General features: G+C 67.2%; 2 protein-coding genes across 3 annotated transcripts; one reads left to right on the forward strand and one right to left on the reverse strand.

Moving 5' to 3' along the window:
- Positions 1-422: 422 nt before the first annotated feature.
- On the reverse strand, positions 423-4,729 carry LOC108634705 (mitotic-spindle organizing protein 2). Its single transcript, XM_018044833.1, has 3 exons — positions 4,210-4,729; positions 3,976-4,124; positions 423-637 (listed from the first exon to the last, which is right to left on the reverse strand). The coding sequence occupies exons 1-3, from the start codon at positions 4,722-4,724 to the stop codon at positions 480-482; spliced, it is 822 nt and encodes a 273-aa protein (XP_017900322.1). The 5' UTR covers positions 4,725-4,729; the 3' UTR covers positions 423-479.
- A 41-nt stretch (positions 4,730-4,770) lies between these two features.
- Positions 4,771-20,273, forward strand: SMPD4 (sphingomyelin phosphodiesterase 4). Of its 2 annotated transcripts, XM_018044847.1 has the most exons (20): positions 4,771-4,875; positions 7,688-7,771; positions 8,408-8,494; positions 8,940-9,082; positions 9,173-9,248; positions 9,679-9,787; positions 10,285-10,337; positions 10,599-10,747; positions 11,887-12,019; positions 13,744-13,815; positions 15,116-15,202; positions 16,438-16,583; positions 16,893-16,983; positions 17,350-17,450; positions 17,664-17,827; positions 17,947-18,152; positions 18,309-18,542; positions 18,641-18,772; positions 18,882-19,010; positions 19,111-20,273. In XM_018044847.1, the coding sequence occupies exons 1-20, from the start codon at positions 4,810-4,812 to the stop codon at positions 19,438-19,440; spliced, it is 2,592 nt and encodes an 863-aa protein (XP_017900336.1). In that variant the 5' UTR covers positions 4,771-4,809; the 3' UTR covers positions 19,441-20,273. The 2 variants fall into 2 exon arrangements, with proteins under 2 accessions (XP_017900336.1, XP_017900337.1); XM_018044848.1 differs by lacking the exon at positions 15,116-15,202.
- The last annotated feature ends 564 nt before the right edge of the window (positions 20,274-20,837 follow it).

Genomic DNA, 20,837 nt, shown 5'->3' on the forward strand with positions numbered 1-20,837 from the left:
GGACCCCCCGCTGGTTTTCCCGTTGAATTTGCCATTTCCCAGGCTTCTCTGTTGGGACAGGCGGCCTAAGGCATAAGGCCCTGGGGTTGGAGTGCAGAAACCTCGGGTCTGTGGAGGGTCCACAGTCTGGACCTGTGGGTGATGTGGCCGCTCAGGACCCCGGGAGGCAGGGTCTTACCTGCTTCTCTGGTGTGCGTGACCCTTGGGGGGGTTAACAGCCGCTGGTCACTGTCCTTCTGTGCTCAAACCACTGGTGCACCTGTTTGCCGGGGAGGGCCTCGGTGAAAGTGCAAGAGGCCCGGCAAGACGCTCGGCTCCCGCTGGCTCAGAGGCCCAGGAGGCGGATGGCGGAGACAGCGCCCAGAGCGAAGCCGAAAGGCTCGAGCGGAACGTGGCTGACAGAACACAGCTGGAACGGGTCCTTGGCGTCTCAGAGGTTTATTAGCCGCAGGAACGCGAGGCGCCTGCCGGGGGGGCTCTCAGCTGCCGCTCCTCGGGGGGCTCCTCCCCGGCCCGCCCCCCTTGGGCAGCCTGGAGGCGCTGGGCTGGCGGGGCATCCTCTGGCTGGGTCCGTCCCGGCCACCGCGTTCTGCCAGCGCCGGGCCTCCGCCGGGGGCTCCGCCGCCTTTGTTTCTCCCTGAGGGACGCAGAGTGCAGGGGTCAGCAGCCAGGCAGGGCCCAGGGCAGTGCAGGCACGCGCGGCGGCTGGCGCAGGAAGCACCCCAGGCCGGCTTCTGGACCCGGTCCTGCGAGTGCTTCCTCTTGGTCGGCTCCCTCTCCCCTCTGCCCACAGACATCCAGGACCACGGGTCCCAAGATGGGACTCCCCTGAGGCTCCATGGGGCAGCCATGCTCAGCTGCAGAGCACGGCCCCGACCACTGCCCTGGCCGTCGGCCGGCACGGTCTGCAGCCGTGGCTGGGCTGAGCTGGTTCCAGCTGTGGCATCGGCGAGACGGGAGGACCTTGGGGGCCGGCGTGCCTGGCCCGGCTCGCCCCGCTGACACGTCTCAGCCCAGGTTCTCCCCTGGCCGTGGCTGGTGCAGGGGCGGGACTCCGGGCTCCACGCTGGTTCCTAGCCCCGCAGCCTGCAGTGGGGAGTAGGGGCCTGCGCCATGGACGGCACCAGCTCTGATCCTGCCACCGGCACGCTTGCAGAGACAGGGCTGCCCTACCCAGAGTCTCTGGCAAGTTCTCCGTCAAACGGCAGGAGGTCTGAGCCACCTGGCACAGCATTGGGGGGCGTTTGCAGTGGCCCCAGCCTGGAAGCCTGACAGCTGGTCTCCCCGTGTGAACTCGATTTGAATAAGGTGCAGCCACGGTCACCCAGCACTGAGCGGCAGCAGACTGGAGTGTGTGGTGGGGTGACACGGGGCAGCTCTGCCCAGGGGCCACCAAAATGAGCCAAGAGGGCTGTGCCCGCCCTTCTGCCCAGTAGACGCCAGCCTTCTGTTCCCGTGAGTGCACCGTCCCCACCCACAGGGCCACCCAGTTGGGAGGCCATGCTCCCCCCTAGGCTGGGCCAGGCCGAGTCAGGTCTGCGAGCCTGCAGCTTCACCCTGGAGCCTGGGTGCCAATGAGGTGCGGCGCAGGGGCAGCTCCCTCGGTGGCAGGAAGGCCACCTCCACGGGCACCACTCTGCAGCTCTGCTTCCGGGTCTGCACACGTGCCTTCCTGACCCCCACTGAGGAGGACCAGGGCCCCAGACACTCAAGGGTGAGGAGACAGTAAAGTAAGGGTAACCTTCAAATCTGGTGAGGCTGATGAACCCGGAAATAAGAAACCGATGCCACCCTTAAGCCATCAGAGGGGTCAGGAAAACCACCGCAGGATGGAAGCAGGCCCTTCATCCAGCTCAGAGTGGTTCTCAGCACCTAAAGGAGCCGCACAGCCCTGGGGCTCATGGGGAGACCCACTCAGGCCTCGAGCCCGCTGGACCCAGGAAGGCACGTTTGGGAGCTCAGAGCTCGTCACGCCTGCTCAGCTTCCTCGGATGTGGCCGTTGGGTCAGATGGAACGGACTTAAATGAGGATTGAGGCTGAGCCAAGGGTCAAGCCCAGTTCCTGTGGGGCCCTTAAGAGTCGAGACACACGGTGGTCATCGGCGCTGCTCAGTCACTAAGTCGCGACCCACGGACACCGCCAGGCTCTGTCCTTCACCGTCTTGGGGTTTGCTGAAGCTTATGTCCGTGGAGTCCGTGATGCTAGTGAACCAGGTCATCCTTACTGAACGAATCACTGCCAGCTTACTCCCCTAATGAAGTGAACCCCCCAAACAGCGGCCCATTGCCAGTCGTGACTTGGGGGCCCCTGAAGCTGGGGAGCCCCTAACCCCTGCTGCGGGCTCTGCCACAGCGCTGAGTGGGACTAGAACCAGAAAAGCCCAGAGCTTTCTCCTGGGTGGTGAGAGCGCCCCTTGTGGAGTCGGCCAGCTGCCGAGGCCAGGCTGTGGGATGGGCCAGGCTGTGGGAGGAGGTGGGGGGACCACCGCAGCCTGCTGAGCAGGCTGGCAGGGTCTGGTGGCCAGGCCCGGCGGGTGGTGGCGTGGGGAGCACCCAGCAGGAGCTTGACCGGTGCTGCAGACCAGCCCCTGAACGCCCGGTGCGCAACGCGGGCTGCACACGTGCCCCGTAACCCTTGGCCCACACCTCTGGGGATGGTCCCCACGTGGATGTGCCCGGACCCGCTGGGCACACGGCCGGGTGCGGCTGGAGAGGAGTGCGTCTGCCCCGTGGTGCTCTTGGCATTGAGCGAGGGCCGGAGCGGCCACATCCCCAGCTCAGGAACCAGGCAAGGGGGACCCCGGGGGCTGATGCTCCACGGCCATTCTGGGGGCTGACAGTACCGCTCGCACCCTTGCAGCCCAGGGCTGCTCTTTCTGGAGGCCATGGCGGTTTCCATGGAAACAGTACCAACCCCCAGAAATAAACCAATAAACGCAACCCAAAAAAGGAGAGAACAGGCAGCAAGAGAACCGGAGGGAACCAGGGGGAGGGGGCCCCGGGGGGAGGGGGGGGGGCCCCGGGGGGAGGGGGGCCTCGGGGGGAGGGGGGCCCCGGAGAGAGAGGCGAGTGCGCGGCAGCTGGGCCGTGGAGCAGCACCGGAGAGGCCGCAGGCTGCGGGGCGCAGGAAAAGGAGGGCCTCGCAGGGGGGCTACAGCTCCAGGCAGAGAGAAAGGAGGCCTCTGGAGGTCAGAGAGAGACAAAGAGAGCAGACAGGGAGCATCAGTGGGGAGGCCCGCACCACAGCGCCCAGGAGGGGGCCTCTTAGGACAGGGACGTGGGCACCCAGGGCCCTGGAGCTCCCAACTAACGGCCCAGCTGCCCTCTGCCCCGAAAGCCCCTTCTCAGAATGTTTGTGGCCAAGGAGCCGGCCCGGAGATTCAGCTGCATCTCAAGTGTGTCTGGAATATGGAGGAGAAGGGACACGCCAAGTGGATTAGAGCTCCACTGTGACACTCTGGTCACCAGCCTCTGCTCATCCCAGCCACGACCTCCAGACTGAGCAGCGCCCCAGGCTCTCTGCACCCTGCCAGTCAGGAGCTGCCCACAGAGGGAAGCTTCACTGTCCAGACTCTGAGCAGGACCTGGGCCGGGTTGGGGGGCCAACAAGCGAGCTCAGGAAAGCCTCTGCCCGCCCTGCTCCCTGAGGACTGAAGTACAGGCTTACAGCCCCAGGGAGAAAGGAACCAAAGCCGCCTGTTCCCAGCTTCGTGGGGAAAAGACCTGAGTGCAGAGATGGGGAGAAACGGATCGCAGAGTCCCAACGAGGTCTGCCCGGCTTTGGGTCTCCCACCCTGCGCCCTCCCCATGTGGACGGGCACGCTCCAGGGTGGTAGACAGCAAAGTCCAAGCTGGGGATTGGAGCCCAAGGGGCCAGCCATCGGATGTGCCCACGAACAGAAAGGCCTGGCCAGTCGGGACCAAACGCGCCCAGTGCCAGGGGCTGCCCACCCGTCGCCCCGGCCCGGCTCTGACCTCGGGTCTCAGGCACGCTGAGCGTGGGCAGGGGCGCGGCCGCGGGGTCCTGGGAGTCGCTCGCCGCCCTCTGCCCGGCGCACATGGACTTGAGCATCTGAAAGACGGCGAGGGGCGCCACGTTCAGCTTCAGCAGGTCCAGCAGGATCCTGGCGAGAACACACGCGGCGGCAGTGAGCCCTCATCGCCCCGGCCGGCCGCCCTGGGGGACCCCCGGCTCCCCCGGGCGCTCACTTGAACACGTCGGGGTCCATGGCGCCGCCCGCAGCCTGCGCCAGCTCGAACAGCTCCATCTCCTCGGCGCTCAGGACCTTCTTCCGCCGCAGCGCCAGCTTCTGCAGGGCCGCCTCCAGCCCCGGGGGCGCCCCCGGCCCGGGGCCCGGCCCCGCGCCCGCGGCCGCCATCTGAGGAACCGCGGACGTGCGCGCCGCCCGGCCCCCGCCGCGGGCCCTGCGCGCCGCAGCGGCCCCGCCGTCCGGTGCTGGGGCCCGAGCGGCGGCGGACGTGCGGAGCACCCGCGCCTTAGCGACTGGGCTCCCGCGCGCGCTCAGCAGGACGCCCGCACGCAGAGCCCCGCGGTCGCCCGATAAATGCCCGCCAGGCCCGGCGCGCGGCTGTCCCGCGCCGGCCCCCCGCCAGGGGGCGCGCCTCCAGGCCCTAACCTTAACGCGAGGCCGCTTCTCTTGCGCACGCGCGGCCCTTGCCGCCAGGTCCCGCTGCGCGCGCGCGTTCTGAGGCGGGCCTCCCATAAACCCGCGGGGCGGGGGGGTGGGGCTTGGCTTTGCGCACGCGCTTTTCGCCGCGCCCGTCCGGGGACGCGACGCGCGCAGCTTGATGACGACATTTCGGCGCCTAGTCGCCGAATGGCGGCATCCGTCCCTGAAGCTGCGGGTTCCTTGGGTGAGTGGTGGGAGTCTCGCGCGGTCGGGACCAGCGTGCCGGCAGCCGCCTCAAACCTCCACAGAAGTCGGCTCCGTTCCCAGGCGAGCCCCGGGCATCGGACCAGGGCGTCGAGCGCCGCGCCCTCCCGCCGCCTTCCCGCGCGCCTCACGGGCCTCGCCCAGGCGGGCGCCCGGTTAACGTTCCTGCGCGCGGTGGGGGACCGAGAGCCTGGGGCTCCCCGGCGAACGCTGAGCGCGGCGGGGGTGGGTCTCGGCCCGACGCCCTCCCCCGCCCCGGGTGTGCTGGCCGTGCGGAGCCTCGGCTTCCGAGGGTCGCCGGGAGGTGGCGAGCCGCAGACGGGAGGGCGTCTTGCTCGCTGCGCGGCCGGAGAAAGGCCCCGACGAGATGGGCGCCGCCGAGGCTGCGGCTCCAGGAGGGACCTCGAAGCCGGGTCGGAAGGCGCTCCTGACGGCAGCGGGTGTGGAGGTGGCGGGGTGAAGCGGAGGCTGGGTTCCAGAGCAGGCGGCGCGGCAGGAGAATCGGGACGCTGCCCTCTCCCCGAAATTCCGCGGTTGGGCGCCTCGGGCTCACTCAGCAGCTGCCGCTGCCCGCCTTCTCCGAGGAAGGAGCAGCTTTCACCTCATCGTCTCTGAAGCTCTGCCCCGGGCCCGCAGTGCAGGGTTTATGCCGCTTTGATCTTTTCTGAATGGTGCACGCTGTTCTCTGGACCGCTTGGTTCAGGATTGAGCGTTTAAAGTCATCCTTAAAACTGAAGCCGATATTTAGTTTAATTAGGAGTTGAGCAGACTCCGTGTTGCTGGACCGAAATTTGGCTACTCACAGCTCGATAGCGGATACTCCAAAGGCAAGTGTCAAGAGAAAAGAAAGGTTGTTTTAGTCAGAAGGCTAGAGAAGGCAGACTGGTGTTCCAGAGCCGACTCTGAAGATTATGCTCCGCAGTGAGTTTTTAAAGGGATAAGGAGAAAGAAGCTCAGAATCGTTGCGGCAGGACGTCGGGCTCTGCGTCATCTCGTGCATGCTGGCGGTCTCCTCCTGGCCGTTTTTCAGCTGTTGTCTTGCCTGCTAATCTGCAGGGTTGCCAGGAGGGAACCTGGGGGCGGAGAGCTGGTCATTCTCTTCCGCTCCTACTCTTTTTTAATCTAGGAAAAGAGTCAACAAGTTAGGCAGGGTTTTGTGGGCATTCAGTAGACCCTGAGTCAGGAGTTAGGTTGCATGCCACCAGATCACCTGATTTCTACAAGGTCTGAGCAGGGCAGAAAGGGGCATACAGGAAAGGGCGAAGGGCCTGCTTACAGATCCCCCGGCCAGTACTCCGTTTCTGCGGGACTCGGGGCAAAAGCCTGTCTTCTGAAACTGCTTCTGTGGACCTAGGACACTGTGTTCCTTGGGTGGAAGATGCAGGCGTGAGTCTGTAGCATCTTCTTGCTGACAGTTTCAGCCTGTTTACACATACAGGCAGAGCAAGCTACAGTTATTTCGGTGCCCACAGAGACGTAGGTTATCATGAACAGCAGCGTCTGACCCGTTGTCTCGAGGCCGGTTCTCGGAGTTGCTGGCTGTGGACGGAGCGCCTTTCGTCATGGCTGCAGCGCCGTCGTCGCGCAGCTGGCTCTTCCCTTCTGGCAGCTGGAGCGTCTGTAAACAACTCAGGAGTGCGCATCAGACTCTCCCAACCATCAGCTGCTGGTGCCGGGTGTTCTGTGACACAGGGTGCCAGGCAGACTTCAGCTTTTCTACGGACAGGGCTGGGGGCCATGTGCCGGGGGCGGGGGTCCAGCACTCGTGGTCTCGGGGAGGTGTTCGTAATGCCCAGTGGCAGAGATGCCCGCCCGGCCTCTCCACGCACGTAGAGGTCTGCCCGCCAGCTGCCCCCTCAGCGTTGTTGCTCGGCCATGGGCAGAGCTGTGCCCGGAGTGCCGTCGAGGGCGCGGAGCCTCCGGCTCTGCTGGGTCTGCGTGTTTCTGGGTTCTGCCCCGCAGGCACAGGGAGGGGGAGTCTGGAGAGCTGCCCCTGTGTTTCTAGTGGCGTCAGAGGCTCTGCTGGCGAAGCGTGCTCGTCCCCTCCCCGCTCCCTTCTCAGAGGGTGCAGGTAGGATTGAGCAGGTGCCCCCGCCTTTCTCTAGAGAGCCGTGAGGAGGCGGGTGGGTCTCCGTCCCGGCTGTGCCTCCATTTCCCTCAGCGTTCGCCTTGCCCCACAGGTCGCCGTGAGGATGCGCCTTCTGTCCTTGCTTAGCAGGCTTCGCAGCTTAGAACTGCACCTGCTGGCACCTCATGGCTGTGTTTGAGGACACAGCCCAGCTGGCTCAGCGGAGGGCGTCTCAAGACTGACCTCAAGGTGCTGGCCGGCTCTGCTCTCATCTGGAGGCGCAGGAAGAACCTGCTTCCAGGGTTACGCAGGTTGCCGGCGGGTCCGGCTCTTTGCAGGGTGGAACCAAGGTCCCCATTTCCTTGCTGCCTGGTAGCCAGGACTACTCTGAATCTTATGGCTCTCACACTTGAGACTTTAAGCTGTCTGTAAAACCCCTTTCAAAGAGCATTTGAACAACCGGAGACGGGACTCTGGCAGGGCTGGCCTTGGAATCCTGCCTGCCTGGCCCGAGGAGTAAAAGAGGAGCGGATGCTGAGCCGCCAGAACCAGGCCTGGCACGTGGCCGGTGCCCTGCTTTACCACAGGCTCGCCCCGCGGTCCTGGCTCTGGAGCTGGCCACTGGACTGCACGTGCGCAGCGCTCTGCAGAGCCCGGGCCTTGCTTGAGCTCCGTGAAGTGCTGCGATAACCTCGTCGTTGAGGCTCTGTCTCTGTCCCTGCAGTGGTCCCCTAAGACGGCCGCTCCGGACCCTGTGAGGCAGGCTGCCATGGCGTTCCCCCACCTGCAGCAGCCCAGCTTCCTGCTGGTAAGTGTCCGCTGCCCGCCGAGGGCTCACAGGACAGGGGTTCTGTAGCAGAGGGGCTGGAGAACTCAGCAGCGCCTGCTTTTTGGGGCGAGTCTGCCCTCTTCTGGTGTGTGCTGGTTTATGCAGCCACTGAGCCCCAGTTTTCTCATTTACAAGAGGGGGTCGTAGAAATGTCTGTTCCCCGGTTTTCCTGGCTGGGGCCGGCAAGGGTGAAGAATGGACGCCTGCGTCTTCACGTCTCGTAAATCCTTACACTAAGGCGAGGTGTTCTGATACGCTTACTGCTGTTGCTGACAGTCGGCAGTCCCCTGCTCTGCTGGGGTGCCAGGCCTCAGCTTTCCTGTGGATGTTGACCTGGGAGCAGGGTCTTCCTGGTGCTGCCCGAAAGCCAGCAGATCCAGCCCCAGCGTGCACAGCAGGGTCTCGCCGCTGACCGATATGCTGTGGACCCCACACTTGTGTGGAGACGGCCGGGGCCTTGCGTTCCCTGGGTGAAGCCTGGCCTTTCCCACTGACCGTCTTTTCTCCGGTCGGAATGGCGCGCATGTTCTGTGTCCGACTCCTGCCTGTCACTTGGACTTCCGGTCTGACTCCCAGCAGGGTGCTCACCGTGTTCTGGTTGGCTCCGTCTCCTAGGCCAGCCTGAAAGCCGACTCTATAAACAAGCCCTTTGCACAGCGCTGCCAAGACTTGGTTAAAGTCATCGAGGACTTTCCAGCAAAGGTAAGGCTCCACTGTCTGTGTTTTATGGGGACGTGTCCCACATGCTCCCAGAGGAGGGTCTGCAAGCCCCCCTTGCGCCTCCGAGCGCTCCCTGCGAAGGCCTGACCCCGGGTGTAACTCAGGTCTGTGATGTGTAAGCACAAGGGCACGTAGGTTGGGGTTTGTCAGCTGCGGGCCCACAGGCGCCTTTGGCCGTGTCTGGAGGTGGTTATGGTTGTCACATGGGCGGCGCTGCCAGCGCGGGGCAGATGGAGGCCTGGCGTCCCTCCCCGCGCCTGCCCAAGCCGCGTCCAGCACAGAGGTGCGCCATGCCGGCTAGAGCCAGACACGCAGCGGCCACATCACCACGGCTGCCCCGGGCCGGGGAGCAGGCCCTGGGTACAGGCCCGGCGGGGAGGCGGGCGGGGCCGCCTGGAGAGTCTGCTCTGAGCGCCCGCTGCTGCAGGAGCTGCACAGCGTCTTCCCGTGGCTGGTCGAGAGCATCTTCGGCAGCCTGGACGGCGTCCTGCCCGGGTGGAGCCTGCGCTGGCTGCAGGGCCGCGTGAACCCCGTGGAGCACAGTGTGGCCGTGGAGTTCCTGGACCCTGGGTAGGTCGCCTCGCCCTCGCGGGGCCAGAGTGCTCTGGGAGTCCCGTCTGGCTCGCCGTTCACTTGCCAGCTTCTGTCGTTTGCGTTCAGAGGCCCAATGATGAAACTGGTGTATAAGCTTCAGGCCGAAGACTATAAGTTCGATTTTCCTGTCTCCTACCTGCCCGTAAGTAAGCCGCGGTGGTGGAGGTGGGCTCGTGGTCACGGTGCTGGCAGCGGACGGGCCTGCAGGGTGGGACGGTGGCCAGAGCACCCTGGCGTCTGGCCCAGGAGGCACCACACGTTGGAATTTGACCAGTTACTGTGTTCCCAGAGGTGATCTGAACCTCGCGGTGGGAAGGCCCAGTGGCCTCCAGCTGAGTGCCAGGGCCTGTGCCTACAGGCTTTGTTTACTGAGTCTCCAGTTCTGTGGGCGAGTTAAAGGCGGGCTTGCTCGCGGGGCTCAGAAGCACAACAGATGGGATCCATCATGTGCCTGGCTGGGCCTGGTGGGGACGTGGGGGGAGCGTGCGACGGGCAGGGGACAGCGAGGTTCCCCTGGCAGGGTCAGGGCTGGGCTCCACCGCAGCCTCCCCAGGCCGCCCCTGTGTCTGCAGGGGCCTGTGAAGGCGTCCATCCAGGAGCGTGTGCTTCCCGACAGCCCGCTGTACCACAACAAGGTGCAGCTGCCCCCCACCGGGGGCCTCGGCCTGTATCTGGCCCTCAGTATCCTTTGTCAGCCGTGGGAGGCTGGGTGGGGGGGGAGGCGGGGGAGGGGGGAGCCGGCGGGTTGGGGGGAGCCGTGGGAGGCGGGGGGGGGGGAGCCGGCGGGTTGGGGGGAGCCGTGGGAGGCGGGGGGGGGGCTGGCGGGGGCGGGGGAGCCAGCCGGGGGTGGGGGGGGGAGCCGTGGGAGGCCGGGGGGGGGGAGCCGTGGGAGGCGGGTTGGGGGGAGCCATGGGAGGCGGGGGGGGGGGGGAGCCGAGGGAGGCGGGGGGGGGCCGGCGGGTTGGGGGGAGCCATGGGAGGCTGGGGGGGGAGCCGTGGGAGGCGGGGGGGGGGAGCCGTGGGAGGCGGGGGGGGGGAGCCGGCGGGTTGGGGGGAGCCGTGGGAGGCGGGGGGGGGGGGAGCCGTGGGAGGCGGGGGGGGGGGGGCCGGCGGGGGCGGGGGAGCCAGCCGGGGGGAGGGGGGCGCCGCCCCGCGTTTGCCGCCTGACGAGCCCGCAGATCCCTTCGAGTACTACATGTTCTTCTTTGCCTGGAGCCTGATCGCCCAGAAGGTGAGGAGGGCTGAAGCCGCCTGGGGGCGCGGCGGGGCTGCCCAGGGCTCCTGTCCAGGCAGGCTGAGCTGGCCACCTCCCGTCCCCCCTGTGCCCGCAGCCTTCGCCCTTCAGCCTGCCCTCCTCTAGCGAGGGTGACGGGCTGGGGCAGGTGGGCGCCCCGAGTGCCGGTCCAGGGGGCTTCCCGCAAGGGTGCCTTCCAGGCAGGGGCAGCTGCCGGGGGCAGAGTCCGCGGCCGCGCTCACGGCGCTCTGCTTGCAGCCGCCCCCCGGGGCCCTCCATGTCCGCACCTCCGACTGCGCCTACTTCATCCTGGTGGATAGGTACCTGGCGTGGTTCCTGCCCACGGAAGGCAGCGTGCTGCCCCCGCTCTCCAGCCCGGGGGGGCCCAGCCCCTCGCCGGCTCCCAGGTGAGGCTTCTGGCCCGTGCCCGAGGTGCCCCTTCCTCCTGGTGGTGCGTTGCCCTTGGGATGGTGGTGTTGCCCTGCGTGCCGAGTGCTCAGCCTTGTCCACGTTTTTTCGGCCTGAGGCTCCACAGCCCAGCCGCCCTGGCCCGGGCTTCTCTGAAGCGGCAGGTTCTTTGGCCTTGGGAACGGGCCCAGGCTGTGTTCCGCCTTTGGCTGCCCTCTCCCCATGGGGCACACGAGCCCAGGCCAGGCAGTGAGCAGCTGGTGAGGGGCTCGGACCTGGGGACAGCCGATGGTCCTGGCTGTGAACGATGGGGGGGGCGCGCCTGCGGAGCACCCCCGCACCCCGCCATCCGCTGGCACGTGCTGAGTCACCCCGCACTCGAACAGTAGGGTTCCCGAGGACAGGACAGGATGAGTGGGGGGTGTGGAGCGGGGGCTGGGGGGGCATTCACAGCCCCAGACAGGCTTCAGCTGCCAGCTGGACTTCTGGGCCAGATTTGGCTTGCTCCTTCTAAGGTATAATTTCAGGCTTTACAAGTTGCTGTGTGTACTTCCATAGGCCCTTCACCTGCCTGATTTCCGAGTTGTTTTATTCTGTGAGTCAGTGTGTGTTTTCTGAGCGTTTGAACAAGTTACAAGACACGTGGCTGTCACGCTTTAACTCTTGAGTGTTTTCTGAAAGCTGTGGTCTCCTCGGCCTTTCTGCAGAGCAGGGCCCTCCAGCCCGGCTCCACAGCCCCCTCGGGCTTCACCAGCCCCCTGCCTCCGGCTCGTGGCTGTCTCCCCGTTGTCCAGGGGGTCCTGACCCTGACGGGGTGTCCCCTGCGGTCAGACGCTGGCCGGGCTGAGGGATGACGCGGCCCTCCTCTGGGGAAGGTGAATAAGTGCCTGGGTCTCAAGTAATGGACCTGGGGGACCTCGTGGGTGGCGTCTGCGTCCCTTGCAGTCCTCAGCCGGGCCCGTTGTGGATGGGCAGTGCCAGCTGACGCTCCTCCCGTCTTCCCGCCTCGCTCCTCGGTGCAGCCCTGAAGGCAGCCTCCTCCCCTGTATTCATGCACAGCAGCTCGGCTGGGCCTGCCCCTGCCCCCGGGTGGCCTGTCCCCTGTCCCCCGATGTGCATTCTGTCTGCCTGTCCCCAGGACGCCGGCCATGCCCTTCGCGTCCTACGGCTTGCACCACACCAGCCTCCTGAAGCGGCACGTCTCCCACCAGACGTCGGTGAACGCGGACCCCGCCTCCCACGAGATCTGGCGGTCAGAGACGCTGCTCCAGGTGAGCACAGCCGTCTGCAGGATCCGGTCCGGTGCCGGGCGCCGCCCACCCCGCGGGCAGAGCCAGGAGGCTGCGCCTGGCGGGGAGCGTTGGCGCCGGGACGGCGTCTGCCCACTGTCGCCTGTGGCGGTGGCAGTTTTCCCTGCTCCGTCCGTGGAGCTTCAGCCTCCTCTCCTGGTGACACAAGGGCTCTCCGGCCTCCGTTCCCGTGGCTGGGCGCCCCGCCTCTGGCCACCCGCGTGTCTCGGGCGCTGAGGCACGGGGCCTCCCCTTGGTCAGCAGGCCTGCCCCTCCCTGCAGGGCCCCTGTGTGGGTGTCACACAGCCCCGCGCCTGTGCCCTGAGCCGGCCCCAGAGAGCCTGCGGGCGTCACCACAGCCGGCTTGTTCAGAACCTGGAGTGTGGCCGCAATGGGGTTCTAGGGTTTTTTGGAACATGGTGAAACGCGTAACATAGAGCGTAAGTCTGAAACGTTTTAAGGCCATAGTCACAGAGTGTTAGGGTATTTACTGTGTCGTAACGAGTTTCCAGAACCTTCCACCCGTGAGACCCAGCATCTGTCATCAGACAGCAGTCCCTCCGCACCCACATCCCGCTTGGCTCCGTGACGGGCCCCCCGCCGGTGCCTCTGTTGGGCATCAGCAGCGCCTCTGGCTCGCTGGCCTCACTTCCCTTAGCAGGTGCTGCAGGCTCGTCTGCGTAGTGGCTGAGAGCTCCCCTCCCTCTGAAGCCGAACGCGGTCCTGCTGGACGCGTGTCGCGTGCCGCGTGTCTGTTCCTCTGACAGACACGTGGGCTGCCTCCACTCGGCTGCTGTGGCTGTCCTGAGCCTGGCCCTTTGCAGGGCTGTTGAGGCCTGCCTCGAAGTTCTCCACGGAGGCGGGGCTCACGGGCTCCACTTGCCGCGCGTCCTCGGGACGCTCGGGCGCTCTGGGTCCTGACTGCCATGTCCTAGTCGTGGTGACCGGCCTGTCACCCTTGTTGGCCATGTGTGAGCCTGGGAGGGCGTCTGCTCGAGGCCTTTGCCGGGTTTTGAGTTGGCGTTTTTGTTGTTACTGGCTTCCCCGCAGTCTCTGTATAAGCTGAGTGTTAACCTTCCTGAGACACGGTCGGCCAGCCTTTTCCCTGTTCTGTGAGCTGCTGTTTTAGTCTGCGCGTCATATCTTTTGACGCACAGAAGATAGTTTTTAATTAGTGCTTACTGAAGTTTCCTTCGCTGGCTGTGCTGGGCCCTCGTTGCTGGCCGCGGGGCCGCTGCCCGGCTGTGGGGGCCGCGGGGGAGCCGGCTCTCGGTGCGCGGGCTCGGCACGTGTGGCTCAGGTGCCCCACGGTACATGGGGTTCTCCCGGACCGGGGACTGGGCCTGTGTCCCTCGCGCTGGCAGGCGGATTCTTAACCACGGGGCCCCAAGGAAGTCCCAGGAGAGCTTTCAGTTTCCGTGCAGCCCAGTTCCCCCCTCTGCTGCCTGAGCTGCTGGAGTCACACGTAGGAAGGCAGCGTCGAGCCCAGCGCTGTGGGACACAGAGCGCTGCGGTTCCGCCCCGTTTCGGGTCTTTGATCCACTGTGCGTTGTTTCTCGTTTACCGGTTGAGGGAGGGTCTGACTGCGCCGTGTGCAGTGGGGCCCTGCTCTCCCGGCAGCCTTGGTGGAAAGCTTGTTCGTTCCCTTGCCGAGTGGTCTGGAGCCCTCGCCAGGCACCTGCTGACCCGCCCGTGCTCTCTTGCAGGTGTTTGTGGAAATGTGGCTCCATCATTACTCTCTGGAGATGTACCAGAAAATGCAGGCCCCTCACGCCAAGGTCTGTGCTGCTGCTCCTGCTCGCGCTGTGCTCCGGTTCCAGGGCGGGCTGTGGGCTCGCCTCCCCAGGCACCGGGCGGCAGGCGGCTTGTGCGGAGTGCCGGGCTTGCACCCCGCTCTCCCGGGGCGGCCCCCTCCCTTGCCGGGGCGCCTGTGTGTGCAGAGGCCTGCGGTCCCCAGGCGGGTCGGGGACGGGGGGCTCTGCTGCGGCAGGCAGGCCGCAGGGCGCTCCACCACAGGCCCTGCCCTTGCTGCAGGCCGCGGTCCTCGGGCCCCCAGCCCCGCGGCCTCTGCCGTCCCCGGGGATTTCCTCTACAGGGCGCCCCAGGAGCAGGACGGCCGAGTGGGGCAGGCTCCACCCTGGGCCTCCCATCCACCGCCCGCCCCGCCTGCTTCTGCCGGGTGCTGTGCACCTGGCCCAGGAGCCCAGGAGCCTCCCACGTCGGTCTTCAGCCGCAGCTCCCGGCCGCCTGTCAGCGGGGGGCCTAGCCCTCCTCCCGGGGGCTGGGGCTGGAGGCAGTGGGAAGGCCCGGCCCGTTGCCCAGAAACTTTTTGCCCTTTGCAATCTGTTGGGGCAGGAAAATGACACGGGTCGTCTCCCGGCGTCTGGCATGTCCGCTGGGTATAGCATGGCACCCAAGGGGCAGGCCGTGTGCCGGGCGGCTCTGGCTGCCGCGGGGGGTAGGCAAGGGTCTGGGGCAGTGCGCCAGCCTCGCTGCCCCTCGCTCGGATACAGGCCTCTGGGTGTGTGTGGCCACGGCCACGGGACTGATGGGAGGCTGTGTGTCTGCGGGCCTGGCAAGGTCGGGGCTGATCTCCAGGTGGGAGTCCAGGATGGGCCTGGTGGGCGGTGTGCTGCCTGGAGCCCCTCTGGGAACCAGCCCGTGCAGACAGCTTCCAGGTTGGGGCCCCCATCAGTGTCACAAGACCTGGGAATTGACCGGGAATGGATGCCGTTATGTGCTGATGAATCTCTTTGGAACAGCCCAGGAAGTCCCGTAAACTGCTGACTCTTCTCTTCTGGGCGCAGAGGCCCCTGTCTAGAACTGGCTTCTCACATTTACGTTTCGGGCCTGGCCCTGTGGGCCCTGGTGACCGCAGCGTGTCCAGGCCACAGACGTACAAGCTGCCGCGGCGCGGGGGGCGGGTGGACCGCGGAGCCCCAGGGACCCTGGGGCCTGCCTCTGCCGCCGGGGCAGGCTCTCCCTGACGTGCTCTTGCTGTTGTCTGTTGTGGCTGCGGGGCTCCTTCTCACTGTCTCTCTCTCTTTCTCTCCACCCCACCGGCTTCTCCATGCCCAGCTGGAGGTCCTGCACTACCGGCTCAGCGTCTGCAGCGCCCTCCACAGCCCCGCCCACCCCAGCCTCCAGGCCCTCCACGCCCACCAAGTACTGGCCGCGCTCGTTCTGTCCACCCGCCCGCCCCCCCCACCCCCCGCCCCCCCCCCGCCCTGTGGTGACGCAGAGGCCCCTTCCGAGCAGAGCCAGGCCCTCCCGTTGGGATTTGGGGTGCAGCCAGGTGGCCGAGAGTGACACCCAGGACCCGCTGGCTGTGCTGCGGTCACCGGCGCTGCCTGGCCAAGCTCCAGGCCACCCCAGGTGTCCAGCCTGCAGGGGTCGTGGTGCTGTGTGCTCGGCCCCGGTTTGTGGGGGGAAGCCGTGGGGCCTTTGGAGCACAGGCCCGGCGCCGGGGCTGACCGAGGACAGGACGCCTCTGGGCTCGTGGGTAGCGACTGGGGGCTGCAATCTGCTCAGGCAGGAGTGCCAGGGACGGAGTGCAGGCAGCGGGATGGGAGTGTGGGGCCAGTGGGCTCCCGAGGTTCACTGCTCCCCCATGTGACCTCAGGGAGTTGGGGCCTCTCGCGCGGTCAGGGAGCGTTGCCCTTGGCGGGGCCTTGCAGCCCTGAGCTTAGGTTTGAGTACGGATGAGCTGCCACGCTCCATTCCTGCCTGGCTGCCGCACAGAGGAGGGGGAGAAGGTTCCAGAAGGGCTGCCATGGACATGGGAGGGCCTTCCTGGGTAGTAGCGGGGTCATCTGCAACACGCCAGCCCATGGGTGTCTTGAAAGCAGAGGGCGTGGGCAACAGCCACAGGCTCCCGTGGGCACTGCCTCAGGCCAGGAGGCACTGAAGAAGGCGGTTTGCCTGACAGCGAGGAGGCAACCCGCAGGTTGCGGTGCGGGTGCCGGCCGAGGGTGGGAGCGGGCCCAGAAATGCTGGGGGCTGAGATGCGTTGGGGGGCAGGCCCGGGGGGCCCTGCGCTTTTCATCGCCGTTACGGTAGCGCTTTCCCTCTGGTGTGCTGCAGGTCTAGCACGTAGAGGCCCGAAGGCCGCCCAGGCAGAAGGGGTACCGCCCTGGGGGTCGCCAGGGCCTGCGTGGCCGAGTCCGTGCCGGGGCAGCCTGTGGGGCCGTGCCCTGCGCCCGGCCTTCTGCGCTGCTCATCCTGGGCAAGCCCCTGGCTGGGGGTGGGCGGGGGAGCAGCCCACAGGGGTCTCAGGCCCGCCCACACTTGTGGACCGAAGCCCAGCTCACAGGCTGCGCGAGAGCTCCCAAGTGCAGGGAGCCACCTGGGCGTCAGCGGCACACCCTGCTGGGTCAGCTGACGCCCCGCCCGGCCCCCAGGAGGCCTTCATGCCCACGGAGGAGCACGTGCTGGTCGTGCGGCTGCTGCTGAAGCACCTGCACGCCTTCTCCAACAGCCTGCGGCCTGAGCAGGCCTCTCCTTCCGCCCACTCCCACGCTGCCAGCCCCCTGGAGGAGTTCAAGAGGTGTGTGTGGGTGGGGGCGGTCCCTTGACCCCTCCTGGCAAGGAAGGGGCGGCAGGGAGACCCATCTTGCTTCCCCCCGCCATGGCAGCAGAGCCCAGCCTCTCAGCTCTGTGCCCACACCCCCCACGCCAGCAGGGCAGAGCCGAGGCTGGCGCTCAGGCCAGCGGGGGCTGGCAGTGCGGCGGCGTGTGGGCCAGGCCCGGGTGCTGTGCCCCTGGGGTGTCCTCTGAGGAGGGGGCTGCACACAGGAGGCCTTGCCGCGGGCCCGCCAGGCGGCCTGGGCTCTGGGTGACGCCCCCGTGCCCGCAGGGCCGCCGTCCCGAGGCTCGTCCAGCAGAAGCTGTACCTCTTCCTGCAGTACTGCTTCGGCCACTGGCCCCTGGACGCGTCCTTCAGAGCCGTGAGTGCTGCCCAGCCGGCCTGCGCCCCGGCCGCCCGCGGGGGGTGGGGGGCGGCTCCCTGCCGCGCCTCTGCGGGGAGGGCCCCTCCCCCTCCCCCCCTCCCTCCCCTCCCCTCCCCTCCCCCCTCCCTCCCCTCCCCCCCTCCCTCCCCTCCCCCTCCCTCCCCTCCCCTCCCCCCCTCCTTCCTCCCTCCCTCCCCTCCCCTCCCTCCCTCCCCTCCCCTCCCTCCCCCTCCCTCCCCTCCCCCCTCCTTCCCTCCCTCCCCTCCCTCCCCTCCCTCCCCTCCCTCCCCTCCCTCCCCTCCCCCTCCCCTCCCCTCCCCCCCTCCCCCCCCTCCCCCAGCGCCAGCCCCTCCATCTTGCCAGGTGCTGGAGACGTGGCTGAGCTACCTGCAGCCCTGGAGATATGCGCCCGAGAGGCAGGCCCCGGGCAGTGGCTGCCAGGCCCGCGGCGTGTCTGAGAGATGGTGAGCCCGCCCCGGATGCTGTGGGGGCGGTCCCCCGTCGTCCCCCGCCACACGCACTCAGGCAGAGCCCCTCAGCCCTGCCCCGCACCTGCACCCAGAAAGGGGCCTCTTCATGAGGACCCCGCCCTCAGCCCTCTGCACTACCCCCTGCCATCACCCTGCTCGAGGCGCGGGAGACAGAGCCCAGAGGAGTCCTGACTCACCCCACCACAGGGCGCCCTTTGTGCAGGAGAACCTGCTCGTCTACACCAAGCTCTTCCTGGGCTTCCTGAACCGCGCGCTGCGCACAGACCTCGTCAGCCCCAAGAACGCGCTCATGGTGTTCCGCGTGGCCAAGGTCTTCGCGCAGCCCAACCTGGCCGAGATGATCCAGCGGGGTGAGGCCCCACCCAGAGGGCACCGGAGCGCTGGGCCGCGCCCGCTGCTGGCGGCCCTGGGGCCCCCGGGGGTCCGCCCGCGCCTGGGGCCACAGCCAGGCTGGCGTCCTGCCTTCCAGGCGAGCAGCTGTTCTTGGAGCCCGAGCTCGGTGTCCCGCAGCGGCAGCACCGGCTCTTCGCAGCGCCCTCCTTCACCGGCAGCTTCCTTTCGTCATGGCCGCCGGCTGTCACGGACGCCTCCTTCAAGGTGAAGAGTCACGTGTACAGCCTGGAGGGCCAGGACTGCAAGTACACGCCGATGTTCGGACCCGAGGTCCGGGCGCTGGTGAGTGGTCCGCGGCCACGCCGCTCCCCGTCTGGCTGGGGGAGCCTGGTTTATGCGGGTGACGGCCTCAGCGTCTGTTGGAAGGTGCGCCTCAGCCGGAAACACTCATCGTGCGGGCGCCAGGAGGCAGCTGAGCACGCTGACCCCCGCCCGCAGGTCCTGCGTCTGGCGCAGCTCATCACACGGGCCAAGCAGACGGCCAAGTCCCTCTCAGACCAGAGCGGGGAGGGCGCGGCCGGCCGCCCCTTCCTGTCCTGGCTGGGCTTCTACCCCGCGGACAGCAACGGCTCCTACGCGGGCAACGACCTGGACGAGATGGGGCAGGACAGCGTCCGCAAGACGGACGAGTACCTGGAGAAGGCGCTGGAGTACCTGTGCCAAGCCTTCCGGGTACACCGGCCGCCCGCCCCCGCCCTCGGGGCGATGAGTCTGGGTGGGGATGGCTCCCCGGGCCTTGAACGAGACCCTCTGTCCGTCCCGCCCCGCAGCTTAGCGAGGCCCAGCTCGCACAGCTGACGCTTGCCCTGGGGACGACGCAGGACGAGAACGGGAAGAAGCAGCTCCCGGACTGCATCGTGGGCGAGGACGGGCTCATCCTCACGCCCCTGGGCCGCTACCAGGTGCTGGGGGCGGGGCCGGGCCGCTACCTGGAGTGGGCGGGTTCCAGGGGCGGGGTCGCCACCAGGTAGGGGCGGGGCCGGGCCGGCGCTCAGCGCCCTGCGTCCCCAGATCGTCAGCGGGCTGCGGCGCTTCGACGTCGAGTACCAGGGTGACTGGGAGCTGCAGCCCATCCGGAGCTACGAGATCGCCAGTCTGGTCCGCGCGCTCTTCCAGCTGTCGTCCGCCATCAACCGCAGGGTGAGTGTGGGGAGGGCCCCGCCAGCCCCCAGCCGCAGGGTGAGTGTGGGGACGGCCCCGCCAGCCCGCCCTTCGCCCACTGAGCCTGCGTCCGCTCCAGTTCGCAGGCCAGATGGCGGCGCTGTGCTCGCGGGCTGACTTCCTGGGCAGCTTTTGCCGCTACCATCTTTTGGAGCCGGGGCTGTCAGGCCGGCGCCTGCTGAGCCCGGTGGGGCGCGGCCACGCTGCCAGCCGCACGCGCGGCCCGCGGCTCAGCCTGCGCTTCCTGGGCAGCTACCGGACGCTGCTGTCGCTGCTGCTGGCCTTCTCGGTGGCCTCACTGTTCTGCGTGGGGCCTCTGCTCTGCGCCCTGCTCCTCGTGGTGGGCTACATCCTGTACGCCGTGGCCATGACGCTGCTGACCGAGCGTGGCAAGCTGCACCAGCTCTGAGAGCGGCCGCCCGCCGCCCCCGGGCCGCCCCGCGCCCGTCACCTCCGCGCGTCTTCAGCTGGTTTCCCGCCGCCTGGCAGGCAGGACGAGAGCCTGCCGGGCAGGGCCCGGGCCTCCCTGAGGGGGAGGGTGGAGCGGTGGGCTCCCTGCCTCTGCCGGAGGCCCCTGCAGGAAGGTGCCTTTCTCTTCACTGTGTGAAGCTCAGGAGTCAGGCCTCCCCGGGGGGCCTGCAGTCTCTGCCCTCATGGCCCTGGAAGGGGGGACAGTGAGACCCGAGAACAGGAGACCAGCCTCTGGCTCCCAAGAAGAGTCAGGCCCCAGATGGGAGTCTTGAGAAAACCAGATGGGGGTTCTCTGGTCCATGGTTTTAAGCTAGTTTTGCTGCCGAGTCCGGGCTGCACACCTGCATCTGAGGAGAGGCACGCAGACGGCCACCAGCCGGGGCTGCCCCGTGCGCGGGCCTTGTCCCTGCAGACGGCGGGCTGCCCGCCCTGGGGCACAGCCAGAGGCAGGCAGAAGCACCATTCGTGTCCTCCTCAGAGCAGGTGCTTGGACAGGGTTTGGTGACATTGAAACATTCCAAGTGCACGAGGCTGCAGGTTCACAGACCCTCACGGCCTCCCGTGCCCTTTGTCCTGCAGATGACGCACTGGAGGCACTTGCCAACCCAGATTTTTAAAAGGCTTTGGTGTCTGTCTTTTTAAGTTTTCAAACTGTAAACGTTGGGCTTTGTGTTTTAATCTAAACTCAGAACAGTGGCCTTTGGGGCCTGTGACCAAAAGCCAAACTTGTAACTGACCCTGGACCTGAATAAACCTGTTCTTGGTCTTGAATCCCATGGTGCCATCGGTTAGCTTCTGTGGGCACAGGGGGCTTCAGTTTCCACCGGTTCCCGTGGACACCAGCTCTGGGACCAACCTCTGAGATGATGTCTGGGGTCCTATGTCCACAGCACTGGCTCCTGACCACACCCCTGCAAGGCTGGGGACCCCCATCTCTCCGGGGCTCTGCTCACCGCCACGCCCCCCTTTGCCCACACACCATTAACTGTGGAGCAGCCACCCACTGTGGTACCCGCAGCTGTGCCAGGACCTGGGGGGTCTTCACGGAGCAGGATTCAGAAGTAAAAGCGGACGCTGAGGTTGGGGGGCTGGGTGCCACCGATGCTCAGACCTGGAGTGTGGGGTGTGGAGGGCAGCCAGGGCCCACAGTGCTTGGCAGCTTTGCCCAGGGGGCCCAACGGATGGGGCGTTGGGGACCCCACTGTCACACAGACCCTGAGGTGGTGTGGGGGCTCTGCCTACAGAGTGGAGACGGGACAGGAAGGAGCGGAGCCCAGGAGACAGGTCCCAGGGGAGAAAGGCTGCCGTCCCAGGCGGGGAGGTGCAGGAAGGTGG

This window comes from Capra hircus, unplaced genomic scaffold (assembly GCF_001704415.2).
Source record: "Capra hircus breed San Clemente unplaced genomic scaffold, ASM170441v1, whole genome shotgun sequence".
NCBI classification, from domain to species: Eukaryota; Metazoa; Chordata; class Mammalia; order Artiodactyla; family Bovidae; genus Capra; species Capra hircus.

Excerpts from the sequence above, each read along its gene's own strand:
- LOC108634705 (XM_018044833.1), bottom strand. The coding sequence starts at position 4,724 with ATGGGAGGCCCGCCTCAGAACGCGCGCGCGCAGCGGGACCTGGCGGCA. Across the intron at positions 4,125-4,209 it reads ATGGACCCCGACGTGTTCAA|GATCCTGCTGGACCTGCTGA; the intron begins GTGAGCGCCCGG and ends TGTTCTCGCCAG. Across the intron at positions 638-3,975 it reads CAGCGTGCCTGAGACCCGAG|GGAGAAACAAAGGCGGCGGA; the intron begins GTCAGAGCCGGG and ends TGCGTCCCTCAG.
- SMPD4 (XM_018044847.1), top strand. The coding sequence starts at position 4,810 with ATGACGACATTTCGGCGCCTAGTCGCCGAATGGCGGCATCCGTCCCTG. Across the intron at positions 18,543-18,640 it reads ACCTGTGCCAAGCCTTCCGG|CTTAGCGAGGCCCAGCTCGC; the intron begins GTACACCGGCCG and ends CCCGCCCCGCAG. Across the intron at positions 19,011-19,110 it reads CGTCCGCCATCAACCGCAGG|TTCGCAGGCCAGATGGCGGC; the intron begins GTGAGTGTGGGG and ends CGTCCGCTCCAG.